We start from the raw sequence: 17,722 nt of genomic DNA, 5'->3' as shown, positions 1-17,722 counted from the left end.
TATACTATACATATACTGTATAGGTATAGAGTCCAAAGCGTTTTAGGGCATGGTAGCCAACAACTTCCATACTAATCTGTGGTAGTTAAGTCAGCAATGAGGAAGCATAAAACTGGAAAAGAGAGTATATCTTATCCTCCTAATAAAGATCTTAAATGTATGGATCTGTTAGGACAGAAATCATATCCGAACACAATGCTACAGGCTAGGATTGCTGTTCATTCCTTCCACTATGTGCAATATTTATACCCTGTCCAAGTGCAATATTTATACACTCTCAAGGTCAATATTGCTAAATTACAAGATTCTTCAAACCAACTTTCTAGCACCCTTCCTAACATTAACCAGGATGTAGAGCTATGTTCTTAGTTTATGATAAGGGCAGCATTTGATAGTTATGAAACAGCAGTGTGTGGAATGGCAATTTCCATAGCTATGTGCTGTATGGCATGGCTACGTTCTTCTGCTTTGGCTGAAGATCTTTTTGATAAAGTGGCGGATCTTCCTTGTTTAGGAGATAGCCTTTTTGGACCCAAAGTAGCAGAAATGATTGGTAGTGTTAAAGAGGAATGCACAAGTCTAGACACCTTGGAGGAAGATCAGTCCAAGAGTTCTACAACTGAATACAAATATCTGGCATATTATCAGTCTAAGTCCAGGTTCTCTAATAAACGTTTCTGCCCATAGCAGAAGCCAACTTATCAGAACAAGCAGCCTAGACAAAAACATTATCTATCGTCTAAGGTTCAGGATAGGAAACAACCTAAAGTTGTTAATCCTCAACATCCAAAGTCCAACCCTAGTTTCTGACATCTCAGTGAATGCCGACCTACTACTACTTAACATTTCTAAAGTGCTACTAGGGTTATGCAGCGCTGTACAGTTTCACAAAGAAGGACAGTCCCTGCTCAAAGGAGCTTACAATCTAAAGGATGAAATGTCAAGTTGGGGCAGTCTAAATATCCTGAATTGAGATATAACGGTTATGTGCCGAAGGCGACGTTGAAGAGGTGGGTTTTGAGTAAGTATTTGAAGATGGGCAGGGAGGGGGCTTGGCGTATGGGTTCAGGGAGTTTATTCCAAGCATAGGGTGAGGCGAGGCAGATGGGGTGGAGCCTGGAGTTGGCGGTGGTGGAGAAGGGTACTGAGAGGAAGGATTTGACCTGAGAGCGAAGGTTTCGAGTAGGAACGTAAGGGGAGATGAGGGTAGAGAGGTAGTGAGGGGCTGCAGATCGAGTGCATTTGCAGGTAAGTAGGAGAAGCTTGAACTGTATGCGGTACCTGATCGGGAGCCAGTGGAGTGACTTGAGGAGAGGGGTGATATGGGCATGTCGGTTCTGATGGAAGATAAGACGAGCAGCAGCATTCTGAATGGATTGAAGGGGGGATAGATGGCTAAGTGGGAGGCCAGTGAGGAGTAGGTTGCAGTAGTCAAGGCGACAGGTAATGAGAGAGTGGACGAGTGTTCGTGTGGTGTGCTCAGAAAGGAAGGGGCGAATTTTGCTGATGTTGTAGAGAAAGAAGCGACAGGTCTTGGCTATCTGCTGGATATGCGCAGAGAAGGAGGTCATTTGTCAAATTTCTGCAATGCTTGGAAGATTATAACAACCAACTCATGGGTGCTGCAAGTGATAGAACAGGGTTATCGAATAAATTTCATCATTATCCACCAACACATGTTCCGTCAGCATGCGGAAACCAAACTGCTTATTCACTCCTGCTGCAACTGGAAGTGAACAGATTGTTGCAAGCACAAGCAATCGAATTGGTACCTCCAGAACAAAAAGGAATCAGATTCTATTCCAGATACTTCCTAATACCAAAAAAGTTGGAGGGGTTTCAAGCTATCCTAGATCTCAGGATACTCAACAAATTCATCAAAAAAGAAAAATTCAGCACGTGCACTCTGACGAACATTGTCGTTCTGGCAACGAGGAATTTGGTTAGTGTCCTTGGACCTCAAGGATGCTTATCGGCATATCCCAATAATCCAGATTTATTTATTTAGTTGTTACATTTGTATCCCGCATTTTGCCACATATTTGCAGGCTCAATGTGGCTTACATAATACTGTAAATGCATTTGCCAAGTCTGGTGGGGTAGATTCGTGTCAGTACCTTTGTTTCACTGTGCAAAATGTTCATTATCAGTACAAGGTTCTCCCATTCGGTTTCACTTCTGCATCCCGAGTTTTCACAAAATGTGTAATATACCAGCAATAGCTCACCTTCGTCAGCAAGGTCACATCAATTCTCCATATCTAGATAACTGGCTATTTGTTGGTCACACTCCACAAATAGTCCTCCAAGCACTGCAGATGACAATCCATCTTTCAACTCTTTGGGTTTCCTCATCTAATCTGCTTCTAATATAATAAAACGCACCGTGAACGTTCTGAAGACAACGTTCTGAAGTCACTCAAACATTACTTGAAGGGTTCGTGGATTCGTGGTGTGAAGCCAGCCAGGCTGCCAGCCGTCTCTGCCCCGCCCTCGCGTCAAACGTCATGACGTCGAGGGCGGAAAAAAACAAACAAACAGCGCAGCATCAGGGAAGGAGGCGGCGCTCCCGACGTCTCTAGCCTTCCCTTCGCTGTGTTCCGCCTTCTTCTGACGTCATCGTCAAGGATGACGTCAGAAGAAGGCGGAACACAGCGAAGGGAAGGCGCTAGACGTCGGGAGCACCGCCTCCTTCCCTAACGCTGCGCTGCCGGAACCGCCGCCACGGAGGTAAATTAAAAAAAAAAAAAAAAAAGGGATGTTGGGGGAGAGAAGAGGGTGGGCAGTTGAACAATGGGAGCGGGAGGGCAGAGGAGAAACGACAGCAAGGATGCGAAGGGGGGGGGGGGGGGGGGGGGGGGGGGGGGGGGGGGAAGAAGAGGGCGGGACAGCATGGGGGGGGGGGCATTGCCCCCCCCAAACGACGACGACGACGACGACGACGACCCGCAGCGGCGAACGGGGGCCAGCAGTAGTACAGGCAGCAAGCAGCAGACAGGCTCGACTCCGCTTCTCTGCCCTCTCGCATCCCGCCTTCCTCTGATGTCATTTCCTTTCGGGCGGGAAGCAGAGAGGGCAGAGAAGCGGAGTCGAGCCTGTCTGCTGCTTGCTGCCTTTACTACTGCTGGCCGTCCGTTCGCCGCTTCAACTTCGGTACCAGGGGCTGTTGGTAGCAGCGCTGCAGCGATTACAACAGTCTGCCTCGGAGCCTCAGCCTTCCCTGCTACACGTCCCGCCTATGCGGAACAGGAAGTTGTACCAGAGGAGGCGGGACGTGTAGCAGGGAAGTCCGAAGCAGACTGCTGTTATTGCTGGCTGGCTGCAGTGCCGCTACCGGCAGCGATCAATGCAAGTGAGTGAGGAGGAAGGAAAAGGGAGAGACGCTGGAACCGGGATTGGGGGGAGGTGAGAAAAGGAGAAAAATGGAGGTACTGTTCAGCTGCACCTTTGGGAGGAGCGAGGTGATGGAACCATGTGGGTAGGGGTGAATGGTGGCAGGAGGAGGATCTACAGGATGGAGGGAGAGAGGTGCAGGTCTGCTGTGCTGGATATTTTTTTTTTTTTTGGGGGGGGGGGGGGTGATGAACAGAGAGGAAGAGGTGATGGATTGGGGGGGGAAGGGATTGTTAGATGTGGATTAGCTGGTAGGAGGGAAGAAGGGAGAATGGATGGTAGGAGGAAGGGAAGAGAAAAGCGAGATTCTGGTCATTGAGGGAGCATAGAGACAGGGACATAAAGGGACAATGCTGGACAGAGAGGGGATAAGGGCATACAGGGACAATGCTGGGAGGGAAAAAGGGATATTGGAAGATGCAGGACATAGGGTGGGTAAGAGGACAGGGGAGATGCTGGAAATGGGGCGTAAGAAAATGATGGGAGGGTGCTAGACATTGTACGGGGATGGGGACAAAGAGGGGATATGCTGGACATAGGAGAAATAATGATATAATGGGGAAGGGGACATGGAGGGATGCTGGATTGAAGTAAGGGAAGGAAGATATGCTGGACAGAAGAGGTTGAGAAAAAGAGAATATACTGGTCAGAGGAGTGAAAATAGGGAGAGAGGGTGCTGTATAGAAGGGAAGAAATAGAAAGAGAGGGTGCTGGAAGAGGGGAGAATTAGCAAAAAAAAAAAAACAGGAATAACAGGATGAAGATTGGGGTGAGGGACACATTGAGGGCAGATACTGAAACTCCAGGAAGGGTAGGGACAGGGCAAATGAATATGCTAATATGCTCCGCCCCATCCTTTCCCCCCCAAATGAAACAGTCAAACTACGCCTATGCGGGACAGGCTGGAACAGGGAGAGAGGGGAATTGCTGGAAATGGATGAATGGAGGGGCAGGGAACAGAGGAGCATGGATTGGGAGGGCAGGGCTCAGGGAGAGAGGGGAATTGCTGGATAGGGATGAATGGAGGGGACAGATGGGCATGGATGGATATGGATTGCAGGACAGGCCTCAGGGAGAGAGGGGAATTGCTGGATAGGGATGAATGGAGGGACAGATGGGCATGGATGGATATGGATTGTAGGGCAGGGCTCAGAGAGAGAGGGGAATTGCTGTATAAGGATGAATGGAGGGGGCAGGTGACAGAGGAGCATGGATGGGCATGGATTGGGAGGGCAAGGCTCACACTCTCTCTCTCATATACAATGTCTGGAAGAGGGGAGAATTAGCAAAAAAAAAACCAGGAATAACAGGATGAAGATTGGGGTGAGGGACACATTGAGGGCAGATACTGAAACTCCAGGAAGGGTAGGGACAGGGCAAATGAATATGCTAATATGCTCCGCCCCATCCTTTCCCCCCCAAATGAAACAGTCAAACTACGCCTATGCGGGACAGGCTGGGACATGGGAGACAGAAGAGCATGGATGCGAGGGGGGATCATGGAAGGGAGAGAGGGGAATTGCTGGAAAAGGATGAATGGAGGGGGCAGGGGACAGAGAAGCATGGATTGAGATGGCAGGGCTCAGGGAGAGAGGGGAATTGCTGGAAATGGATGAATGGAGGGGGCAGGGAACAGAGGAGCATGGATTGGGAGGGCAGGGAGAGAGGGGAATTGCTGGATAGGGATGAATGGAGGGGACAGATGGGCATGGATGGATATGGATTGCAGGACAGGCCTCAGGGAGAGAGGGGAATTGCTGGATAGGGATGAATGGAGGGGGCAGGTGACAGGAGCATGGATGGGCATGGATTGGGAGGGCAGGGCTCAGGGAGAGAGGGGAATTGCTGGATAGGGATGAATGGAGGGGACAGATGGGCATGGATGGATATGGATTGTAGGGCAGGGCTCAGAGAGAGAGGGGAATTGCTGTATAAGGATGAATGGAGGGGGCAGGTGACAGGAGCATGGATGGGCATGGATTGGGAGGGCAGGGCTCAGGGAGAGAGGGGAATTGCTGGAAAAGGATGAATGGAGGGGGCAGGGGACAGATGGGCATGGATTGGGAGGGCAAGGCTCACACTCTCTCATATACAATGTCTTTCTGACTCACTCTCACACACTCTGTCTCACAATGTATCACATTCACTCTCTGTGCCACACAGTCACTCACACACTCGCTTAGTCTCATACACTCACTCTCACAGAGAATCTGTGTCTCACACACACTCTCTCTCTCGCACACACACACACACACACACTCTCACACTGTGTCTCACATACACACTTGCACACACTCTCATTCTCACACACACACACTCTCACAAACACACTCACACCCAGACTCACTCTCTCTCTCTCACACACACACTCACACTTTCACTCTGTCTCTCACACAGTCACTCTCACATACACTCTCCCAAACATACACACTCCCGAGGAAAACCTTGCTAGCGCCCGTTTCATTTGTGTCAGAAACGGGCCTTTTTTACTAGTCAATATAGAAAAGTCACTTTTGCAACCCACATAACAACTAGATGACAATAATAAATATATATAAAAAGAAAAGATACAGGCCTATAGCAGCATTGCAAATAACAAAGCAAGCTCTGGAGCACTGACAAATACATTCTGAATATAACCCTCCTTCATAGACCCCCTCAAACTTCCCAACCCCACCATCCCCTCGGGAGTATTGTTTTCAATAGCGATAGCAATTATTTTGATCTGGCTAATATGGTGGCAAGCTCCGCCCACTGCCTTCAGCCCAGTTAAAGGGCAAGATAGGCTCATGCCGGCTCCTGTCCTGTCATTAAATCTCTTTACCCTGTTCTTTGGCGTCCCACGCTCCTCTGACGCAACTTCCTGTTTCCGGTTAGGCGGGATGCCTTAGAAGGAGAGAGCTCTGTCATAGTGGAACGGGGTACCGGAGAAGGAAATCTGAGATTGTTGGTAAGCGACTTCAGGTTTGAGTTTCACCGGGGGTGAGGTGTGAAATGCTTGATCGCGGATAAGGAGGAGAGTGGAAGGTACAGGGCGAGATGGCAGATCTTGTCGAGGGGTTTTCGGCGTCCGGTATCTTTGCTTTTGACAGTCTTACAAAGTCAAAGCAGCAGGTTTATATTTGCATTAGGACAAAACCTGAACTAGATTTTCTTGTTGAGACATAGATGTTTTCCTGGAGCATGGTTCCAAATCCTACTTCATTCAGAATCTTCACGTTCATCATGACATAACCTTAAAATTGTGTGTTGATCAGATCAAATAGAAAAGTTAAGGGGTGTGCACATGGTCATCTCATAAACATTTCCCTTTGAATAGAAGGCTGAAAGAGTGAGGAGAACACCACATTAGTGTTTGATAGGAGGTATTCATTTTTTTTATTAATTACTAGTAAAAAAGGCCCGTTTCTGACACAAATGAAACGGGCGCTAGCAAGGTTTTCCTCGGAGTGTGTATGTTTGGGAGAGTGTATGTGAGAGTGACTGTGTGAGAGAGAGAGTGAGTCTGGGTGTGAGTTTGTGAGAGTGTGTGTGTGTGAGAATGAGAGTGTGTGCAAGTGTGTATGTGAGACACAGTGTGAGAGAGAGTGTGTGTGTGCGAGAGAGAGAGTGTGTGTGAGACACAGATTCTCTGTGAGAGTGAGTATATGAGACCAAGCAAGTGTGTGAGTGACTGTGTGGCACATAGAGAGTGAATGTGATACAGTGTGAGACAGAGTGTGTGAGAGTGTGAGTCAGAAAGACATTGTATATGAGAGAGAGTGTGAGCCCTGCCCTCCCAATCCATGCCCATCTGTCCCCTGCCCCCTCCATTCATTCTTTTCCAGCAATTCCCCTCTCTCCCTGAGCCCCTGCCCTCCCATCCATGCTACTCTGTCACCTGCCCCCTCCATTCATCCCTATCCAGCAATTCCCTCTCTCCTGAGCTCTGCCCTCCCAATCCATGCCCATCCATGCTCCTCTGTCCCCTGCCCCCTCCATTCATCCCTTTCCAGCAATTCCCCTCTCTCCCTGAGCCCTGCCCTCCCAATCCATGGCCATCCATGCTCCTATGTCCCCTGCCCCCTCCATTCATCCCTTTCCAGCAATTCCCCTCTCTCCCTGAGCCCTGCCATCCCAATCCATGCCCATCCATGCTCCTCTGTCCCCTGCCCCTCCATTCATCCTTTTCCAGCAATTCCCCTGTCTCCCTTCCATGCCCCCCCCCCCCCCTCACATCCATGCTCCTCTCTCTCCCATGTCCCAGCCTGGCCCGGCCTTTTCTCCCCCCCCCCCTTCGCATCCATGCTGTCGTTTCTCCCCTGCCCTCCCGCTCCCATTGTTCAACTTTACTGCGCACCCTCTTCTCTCCCCCCCCAACATCTCTTTTTGTTTTTTTTTTCTTTTTAAATTTACCTCCGTGGCGGTTCCGGCAGCGCAGCGTCAGGGAAGGAGGCGGCGCTCCCGACGTCTCTAGCCTTCCCTTTGCTGTGTTCCGCCTTCTTCTGACGTCATCCTTGACGTCAGAAGAAGGCGGAACACAGCGAAGGGAAGGCTAGAGACGTCAGGAGCGCCGCCTCCTTCCCTGACGCTCCGCCCTCGACGTCAAGTTTGACGCGTGGGCGGGGCAGACACAAAGCGATCTCACCCCCTTCACTTTTGGAACGTTGGGTAAGTGAGGCTTCATTTGAACGTTGGAGGTGCGTTTTATATAGAGAGATTTTCAAATACACGCAGAAAAGGAAGGGAATTCCAAGTAAACAAAAATCACACATAATCCTCATTTACAGCCCTGTAGCCTACATCAAGGACCCAGTTTACTAAGCCATGCAGTAGGCACGCAAACTTTTTAGCTTGTGTTTAAAATTAGCACGCGCTAACACTAGAGACACCTGTAGGAATATAATGAGTGTCTCTAGTGTTAGCGTGCCTCTGCGCAGCTTAGTAAACAGGGCCCCAAGAGAGGAGAGCTACCACAAAGTTAACAACAATAGCAATAAGGAAAATCAAAACAGCATTAGGTTAAACACTTGTCTAATACAATCATTTTCCATAACCCTTAAGAAAATTTTTCTAACTGCTTAAATTCCCCCCAAAATATACTCCTTCCCTTGGTACGTGATGATACATTTACAGGGGTATTTAAGAAAGAAAAGCGCTCCCAGGGCAACCACTTGAGGCTTCAGGCTAAAAAAGAAGCCTTACACCTTAGCTGTGTTGCCCTGGAAACATCCGGAAACACATTAATCTTTTCACCACAGGATTTTTCATCTTTTTTCAACTCTTCAAAACAGATGGAGGTATTCTTGAATATCCTTCTTTCAGTATAATAGCATCAACACTTATTTTTTTTGTATAGATTTATACACTATGTTATGCTCAGTGCTTTATCTGAGAAACAGATCTTCTATACTTCTAGTGAACTTTGTGTTTTGAGCTTAATTCTTGGTGTTTAGTAGGACTCGTCACACCAGCATCTTTTTAAAGAAATCTGCAGTTCAAGAACCAGATATCTCAAAAAGCTGAGAAAAGTCTGTGTTTCAGGAGCCTGCTCACTGGGTGGCTTGGCCCCGTCCCCAGAGAACTTAAAAGCGCTATGGTAGAAGTGGGAGTGGTTAAGAATAGCTTAAAGTTTAATTTATTTTGTATATATTTTTTGCTGTTTATAGCAATCCCTTCCTCTTCTGTGACATGATCCTCTCCCATGCCAGGAGATTAGGTTTGAGTACTGTCCTGAGCTTGGGAAGGAGCCATCTATAAGTTTTTAGTTGTTTTTTTTTTATTATTTCTTAGCAATGCCTTTAATTTTTCGTTCCTCCCACTCTTTGCTAATCCATTTTCATTTTTGCTGTCTCTGCACACTTGCAGGAAGCCCACTTCCCTGCCCTTCAGTACAAGAGTCTAAAGTCCGGCTCAGAAAATGGCCTCACCCCAGGATCACATGGAGCGCCGAAATCTCCGCTCATCTTCCCGATCTCCTTCTTTTCCAGCTGAGAGTGCTGCCACTGACACCACCTCTGCATCGGTACAGGAGAGCTTCATTCATGTTGGAAGGAGAGTGACCCAAGGGAAGGCAGAGAGATGATGGGAGAGAGGCAGTCCCTGGGTCACATTGTGCCAGTTACTGTTTAACAGGAATAAGACAGTTGCTAGGTATTCACAAAACAAATTAACTGGTTAGACTCTTACAAAGAAAATGTACTCATCCCAGAGAACGTCTAATCATGGAGCATATGATGCTCCAGACAGTGAGTAAGAGGGATTTGCCAGATGCTGAGGCAGCTGAGTCCATTCCAAGTCTGTTGTGGATCAGAGTTGTCATATGAAAAATTGGGTATGTAATTAATTAGTCCAAGTTTGTATGAAGATATCAGCCACTCAACAGGGAATAAGGGTTATGGCTGAACCTTTGAAATCTATATGCTGGAACAAAAATCCCCGTGGAGCAGTGATTCCTCTGATGATGCTTGTGTGTTTTGACTCTGTGGGTCCCAGCTTGTGCCTGTCTCAATGTACTGGTTACACATCACATCACTTTTCTCACTCAAGTTACTGCAGAGTGGCAGCAGGCAAAGAGTGAAAACTACATCCTTATACAGTTGGTGGGCAACTTTAGAACCTGCTGTTGACCCAGCATGCCAACTAGCGAGTGAAAACATGTAGAATGTCATAATGAGGGTAATTTTCAAACAGGTTGCCTAGGTTTGGAGGATAAGGCGCTTGTTTTATAAAGACGTAGAGGTGCCTATGCGTCTTTTATAAAATACTGGAGATAAATCATCAGAAATCAGGGGAGCAGATATAAAGTGTGTGTATTTTATAAAAGAACCTGCGTACTTGACTCTGCCTCAGGTCACACCCACAGGCACATTGCATAATCCTGTAGTAATTTTATAAAAGCCTTTTTACATAATAGAGAGTTTATAACATTATCCCCAGTTTGTTTCCTTTCTGCAGTAACTTTCTGCTGAAAGTTGCAGTTTGATGTGAGCTGGGATTCACATGCAGGCGTCATCTAAAGAGATCATTGTTGCATGGAGACTCTTATTTTAGATTCTTTGGAACTGTTTATGCTGAATAACACCCTGGACTCACTCTGCTTTAGCAGGGGAGAGATAGGAGGGTGGATCAGCTAACTGTTCTTAAGCACAAACACTGACCTGGGCACAAAGTTCACAAAAACAGACGAGTCAAGGCAAGGAGCAGAAGACTGGTAATTCTTAAAAATAAGTTTTTGTTTTGTGATCATATAATCTTAAGATGGCGAAATAGGTGGAAAAGGCAGTGGCAAAAGCTAGAAGGATGCTTGGGTGCATAGGGAGAGAAATGGCCAGGAGGAAAAAGGAGGTGATTGAGACTTACATAAAGGTCTTATTGAGACTTAATTTAGAGAACCGTGTAAAGTTCTGGAGACTTCACCTTCAAAAGGATATTAATAGGATAGAGTTGGTCCAGAGAGCAGGCATCATTAGTAACAATCGTGTTTTCATGTTGTCAGAGTTGGATGCTGTCTTCCTTCATTTTCATTTTATTCTTTTTTTCTTCCCTTTGGATTTTGATGCTGATTTCCTGTCCATGCTGAGGAGAGGCAGAAAGGAGGACGAAAGGGAGTTCAGCAGCAGTCCCTGCAGGAAGTAAAGAAAAAGGGCAAAATGAAGTTAAACAAGAGCGTGGAGGAAGACATGGTCTCACAACTCAAAGGCCTGGTAAGTGCTTGTGTCAACACTTTGTATACATTAAATCTAAGCTGCAGTTACAAGATCCCCTCTGTTAATATTTTCCTAACCATCTGTGTCATGGGGAAGAGCAAACTCAATTCTTCTCACTTCCATCCCCCCCCCCCCAAAAAAAAAGACCGAAATGGACTGTGCTTCTCTATCCAGTTCTGCACTGCAGAAGCCCTAAAAGTGTGGAAAATTCCTTTGATAGCCCCTGAAATCTGTATTTATCTTGAGCCAATCCTCTTCTCTTCCCCATCCCCCTATCACCATTTTTCTTTGCCTCAAGTCTACTTCAGGCCTTTTGTGATGTGTTATAGAGAGATTGGAGATCATTTTTTTTTTTTTAGCCTTGGCATTGAAAACAAACGCTGTTCTGCAAATTAATTCTAGACTGGGCTGTACATTCAAGTTATAACACTTTATATGTGCGTGTATAATTGCTGTGGCCCTGAAATTAGTACTGCTGTTGTTAATTTTTAAGCAAAATTTGAATTACTATATTGACACCTGTGCCTTTTTTTTTCTCATCCTCTAGGATCTGAACTTGAAAGCCACCGTCAAAGCTACAGCTCTGGTGTGTGATGAAAATCTAGAGGACTTCTATTGTCTCTGGGACAAGGAGTAAGTAACCTTTTTAATAGTCCGCACCTTGTGATTTTTTTCTTCAGGGCATTGAATGAACAACAGGTAGATTGAATGGGCACAATATCTTTTCCATGGGAAACTTAGAGTGTTGATCTAGGCTGAAGAGGGGTGTAACTTTGATCAAGGTCCCAAAGTGAGAAAATGTCCAAGGACAGTTTGCTAGGTTTGTGCTTTTAAAAAGTTTGTGTATGCACTGTTGGCTGTGCAAGAGAATTATTGGATGGTGGATGAAAAAAGTGTTGAGAGAGAGAGAGAGGTCGGACGGATGATAAGGATGCTGCTTTCTATCTAGGCATATGGGTTTTACCACCCCTACTCTGTCTCTAACAAATGGTCAACCCATGTGGTTTCTAGTGTTTAAGGCTGGTGGTGCACCTGGGGACGAGTTGAAGAATGGTCTTTTGTCATTGGGAGTAGCATTCACAGGTGTCCAGGTCCCGCTTTGTCTTTCCTCCATGGCTTGTCAAGAGAAAATAACAGGGTATCTCTCTGTTTCAGGCTTCTGTTTTTCCTATAAGGAGGGCCTTAAGGGCTTGGTTGTGAGCGCTCTAAGAGTGCAGGTTGCAGCTTTGGTGTGCTGTGGGGATTGGCTGCAAGGCACCTCATTACCAGCTCATCCTGGTAATGCTTGTATTTTTGGGTTTCGTTTTTTTCTTTTTTGAAGAGTGTCACAACTGCATCCTTCATTGTGGTTGATGGTTCTGGCTTAGGACTTGAACTTGGTCCTGCATTCACTCTGCTCTTCTCTTTGAGCCCTTACAATTAAGGCTACATTCTGGTAGCTAATTGGCTAGCTGAATTTCAGAGTGCTCTCCTTTAGGGAACCTTTCCTTTATTTTACAGAATCAGGGGGTTTTATCTGTATTACTTCCAACTTTCTTGCCTAAGCTGGTCTCAGCCTTTCATGTCGATCAGGTTGTCTTCTTTCTCTCCTTTTGGAAGGAGGACTGTAGAGAAATTTTCAGGAGCTTTACATAGTTTGATGCATTATTTGGAAGCCTGATCACTTTTTTGTTCTATTTGTGGGACTAAATAAGGGAAAAATGGCCTCAGTGTTGCATGGTGGTGCAAAGAGGCAGTGTCTTTGGCTTATCTCCTGAAGGGCCACGTATGGCTTGAGAGCCCATTCTACTGTGAGGGGAGCACAACTGATGTGAAAAGATTACATACAAGGTTAGGGCACACCAAAATAGGCCCCAAGTTCACCCTTTACTAGCCACTGATAGAAATAACAGACTGTTAGAAGTATATTTAAAAAGTGATGTTTATTCAGCAAAGCAACACAGATAAAGTGCAAACAGAAATAAAGATTTTTATGACCATTCTAAGAACCCTGACACTTTTTCCTAAGACAGTAAAATGAAGAGGAATCAGATGACTATAATATATACTCCATACTGGAAAAAGCCACCTAACAACCCAGCCGTAATTGTTATCACAGGACTTAAAATATATGACCTTTGTATATTGGTAGTCTCCCCCCCCCCCCCCCCCCCCGACAGTTGGAATTTGCAGGGTATGACAATGTAGGAGGTGATGCCTTGAGGTGAGAAAATAAGGTGGTTCCCCACCCTTGATCTCTGGCATGCTTGACTTCTCCTTGTTATTGTCGTTGTTGTTGAAGATGTTGGTGATTTAAGATGCTGAATCATTCCAAATCTGACCTCTGCTTTTGCATTTGCATCTCTATACAGTTTATCAGTAATATCCTTCACATCTCAACAGCACCATATTGGGTGATTGACTGGAGCCCTTTTCTTGTGGCTAAGCCCAACAACAGGAATCGCTCTCGCATCTCCAAAAGTTGGGGCTCTAAGTGGCCTGGGGTTTCATAAACACTAGTCCTTATCCAGGATTGTCTGTATTCTTCCACACTGGGACATGGATAGACTACTGTCATTACCCCTAGCTTGTGCTGTCACAACTTCCATATGACATCACATACCAACACTACAGGCTTGGTCAGATTAGGTTCTGTGATACATGAGTTATATTGAAGCAGAGGGTTTATTCCCTAAAGGACCAGGTCCCAGGTGATGACGTAGGCCAAATTGCACCCCATTTTTCCAGCAGAACTTTTTGTAGCAGCCACATGCTTGTCTTTGCATGCATTCTTGAGACATTACTGTTTAGATATTCTGACAAGGGAGAGCACCGACCAGCATTTCGGGGATCCTCCCAAAGTAAGGGATGCTTTGTTACATTCTATATGTCTAGACTAGTCTGGTGAACGATCTTATTTGTTAATTTTCTTTCCTTGAGTCCTATGAGACTAGTCCAGGATCCTTTCCATTGCATTTGTTTTTTTTGGGGGGGGGGGGGTGGGGGGGGGGGTTGGGCTGGTCTGCTGTAGAGGCTGACTGAATTTTGGTTTCGATTACAGCACCGAAACTGGCCCAAAGTGAATTTTTGTTTTTTAAATATACAGGTATCGCCTTTCTGTATTTCAGTGAAAGTGATTTATATGTATTATATATAAGTACTTTCCCTGTCGCTAGTGGACTCACAATCGTAAGTTTTTGTACCTGGGTCAATGAAGGGTTAAGTGACTTGCCCAGAGTCACAAGGAGTTGCAGTGGGAATCAAACCAGAGTTTTGAGCCAGCTGCACTAAACATTAGGCTACTTCCTTTCCATATCATCATGCTGATCAATCCATAGACTGGTGGGTTGTGTCCATCTACCAGCAGGTGGAGATAGAGAGCAAAGCTTTTGCCTCCCTGTATGTGGTCATGTGCTGCCGGAAACTCCTCAGTATGTTCTCTATCTCAGCAGGTGTTGGTCACACACAGCAGCAGCTCTGGCTAGGTCTCCAAGCCTAATTTTTAGGTTTTGTTGAGTACCTGGGGTTGAGGGCTCTTCTTGAGCAAGTGCAAACCTGGTGGCGCCAGGTCCCTCCTTTTCTCCCCCCTCCCGCTGGCTCCGTTAAAAAAAAAAAAAAAAAAAATTTGGACGTCCTTAAAGGCGTTTATTTCGACGTTTATTTAACGTTTATTGCAGCTACTCACTGGGACAACCAGGTCGTTACAGCTCGGAGCGAGAAGCAGGTAATTTTTACCTTTTTATAGCGGGCAGGGGGTTCCCCGATCGATCTCCACGTGGCCTATGGCGTCGGAGGGCGAGGGCGCGAAGAATCGCTCCCCGGACCGCGTGTGCGCTTCTAGCGGGGATGCGGGGGTCTTAAAGTCTGATTCGCCCTTGTTGGGTGTCAGTTCGGAGGCCGGTCAGTGTCCCGGGTCTTCCTCCGGTGCGGCGGTTTTTCCCCGCCATAAACGCCCATCCCCCGCCGCTCGCCTCCGCCATCTTGGCCGGCCACGCTGCTCGGACGGCTTCTTCTTGGGCTGCCCTTGAGCTGGGAGACGTTAATGCCATGGCCGACCTTGATTTGGGCGACGGCAAAAAAGCGGCTAAAGTTAAGCGCCATTCTTCCCGCGCGGCTCCTTCGCGGAGTGTCGCGCCGGACGCCATCTTGGATGCGCAGCATGTTTCTCCCCCGCTCTTGCGAGCGCCGGTTGAGGGTGCGTCTAGGGCTGTGGCCCAGGCTGCTGAAGTGCATAGTCTGGGGGGTTTCTCCCCCGAGTTTATTTTGCTGCTGCATCAGGCCTTCCTTATGCAAAACGCTGCCCCTTCTCCCTTGTCCGATAAAGGGGTTGAGGCCCCCGGAAGTAAACGCCCTCGGGTGGATTCCCAGGCCTTAGAGGACTCTGTTTCCTCTGATGTAGATGAGGGCAGCGTATCTGAGTTCTCCCAACGGTCCTTTGGGGATTCCTTGGAGGAGACGGATTCCCGCTCAGATGGAGCGGATGACCCCTCTGCAGCGCGGATCTTTTGCTCAGAGGATTTGCCCAACCTGTTAGTGCAGGCCATGAGCATTTTGAAGATTTCCTCTCCAGAGGACGTCTCTCCCTCAGCCCCTGTTGGCTCCGCCATTATGCTGGGGACGAAGCGCCCGCCTAGAACCTTCCACGTGCATGATGCCATGCACACCTTAATTTCGGCTCAATGGATGTCCCGGAAGCGAGCCTCAAAGTGGCTAGGGCTATGTCCCGCCTCTATCCTTTGCCTGAAAGTGAACGGGAGGCCTTTCTTTGGCCTACCGTGGATTCTTTAATCACTGCGGTGACTAAGAAAATGGTGTTGCCGGTGGAAGGTGGCACGGCCCTAAAAGATGCCCAAGACAGAAGATTGGAGGCGGCCTTAAGAGGCGGCTGCCTTAAGTTTGCAGGCCTCAGTTTGCGGCTCCTATGTGGCCAGGGCGTGCCTGACGATTGTGCAGCGGGCTTCCCCCTCGGATCCTTCCTTGAGGGCTGATTGGCCGGCCCTGGAATCGGGCTTGGCTTATTTGGCATACTTACTGTATGATGTCTTGAGAGCCTCGGCTAAAGGTATGGCTCAGACAATCTCTGCGCGGCGCTGGCTTTGGCTGAAACATTGGTCTGCTGACCACGCCTCTAAGTCCCGCCTGGCTAAGTTGCCTTTTAAAGGCAAGCTGCTCTTTGGGGTCGAGCTGGACAAAATTGTGACCGATCTCGGCACATCTAAGGGCAAGAGGTTACCAGAGGTCAGGGCTCGGGCCAGTGCTCGCCCCGGTAACTCCAGAGGACGGTTTCAGGAAGCCCGTCGGGCTCCTCTGCCCCCTCTTCCTTCAAGAGGAACTTCTCCCCCAAGCAACATTCCTTTCGCAGAGACCGCCGTCCCGGAGGTGCGCCCTCCGGTCCTCCCCCAGGGTCTCGTACCCAATGACGGGGTCCTGGTCCATGGCCCAGTGCAGATTGCAGGACGCCTGTCCTCGTTTCTGGGCGAGTGGACCAGGGTAACTTCAGACGCTTGGGTGCTGGAAGTCATCAGAGACGGCTACAAGCTAGAGTTCTGCCGACCCTTAAGAGACGGGTTTGTACTCTCCCTGCAAGTCTCCGGTCAAAGCTGTGGCAGTGCAGCAGACCTTGGACAATCTGATCCGCCTGGGTGCGGTCGTTCTGGTGCCAGAAAATCAGCTTGGCAAGGGACGTTACTCCGTTTACTTTGTGGTACCAAAGAAAGGAGGTTCTGTACGGCCTATCCTCGACCTTAAAGGGGTCAATCGGGCCTTGAAAGTTCGGCACTTTCGCATGGAGACTCTCTGCTCTGTTATAGCGGCAGTGAAGGCAGGAGAGTTCCTGGCATCCTTGGACATCAAGGAAGCGTACTTGCATATTCCCATCTGGCCTCCTCATCAACGCTTTCTGCGTTTTGCAGTCCTGGGCCGACACTTCCATTTCAGAGCCCTCCCGTTCGGGTTGGCTACTGCTCCGCGGACCTTCTCCAAAGTAATGGTGGTCATTGCGGCCTTCCTGCGAAAGGAAGGAGTACAAGTCCATCCTTATCTGGACGACTAGTTGATCCGAGCCCCCTCTTATGCAGAGTGCGGCAAAGCTGTGGACCGGGTGATTGCTCTTTTGAGCTCCCTGGGGTGGATCATCAACTGGGAGAAAAGCCAGCTGCGCCCGACTCAGTCCCTGGAGTATCTGGGAGTTCGATTCGACACCCAAGTGGGCAGAGTGTTCCTGCCAGACAATCGGATTGTCAAACTTCAGGCTCAGGTGGACCAGTTCCTAGTAGCCTCTCCGCTTCGGGCTTGGGACTATGTGCAGCTGTTGGGCTCTATGACGGCCATGATGGAAGTAGTGCCCTGGGCCAGGGCTCATATGAGACCACTACAACACTCTCTGCTGCAGCGCTGGACTCCGGTGTCGGAGGATTATGCTGTGCGCCTTCCCTTGGACCCAGCAGTGCGCAAGGCGCTGAGCTGGTGGCTGAAGACAGACAAGTTGTCTGCAGGGATGCCTCTTTTAACCCCGGAGTGGATTGTCGTCACGACGGACGCCTCTTTGACGGGCTGGGGAGCCCACTGCATGGGAAGGACAGCGTAGGGGCTCTGGTCTCCTGCAGAGGCAAAGTGGTCTATCAACCTCCTGGAACTCAGAGCCATTCGGTTGGCGCTTTTGGA

General features: G+C 48.1%; 1 protein-coding gene across 10 annotated transcripts in view; it reads left to right on the top strand.

The window, feature by feature from the left end:
• Window positions 1-2,690: 2,690 nt before the first annotated feature.
• Window positions 2,691-17,722, top strand: part of HDAC6 (histone deacetylase 6) — a 129,768-nt gene continuing 114,736 nt past the window's right edge. The window contains exons 1-4 of one of the 10 annotated variants that reach the window (XM_030193921.1): window positions 2,691-2,729; window positions 9,240-9,396; window positions 10,964-11,077; window positions 11,628-11,713. In XM_030193921.1, the coding sequence (XP_030049781.1) occupies window positions 9,292-9,396; window positions 10,964-11,077; window positions 11,628-11,713 (305 nt within the window). In that variant the 5' untranslated portion in view covers window positions 2,691-2,729; window positions 9,240-9,291. The other 9 variants (XM_030193920.1, XM_030193916.1, XM_030193918.1 and 6 more) reach the window with 9 other exon arrangements.

The sequence above is a fragment of the Microcaecilia unicolor genome, chromosome 2, assembly GCF_901765095.1.
Source record: "Microcaecilia unicolor chromosome 2, aMicUni1.1, whole genome shotgun sequence".
Classification (NCBI taxonomy): Eukaryota; Metazoa; Chordata; class Amphibia; order Gymnophiona; family Siphonopidae; genus Microcaecilia; species Microcaecilia unicolor.
Note: the sequence above shows the minus strand (reverse complement) of the source record. Positions and strands in the feature narration are given on the sequence as shown.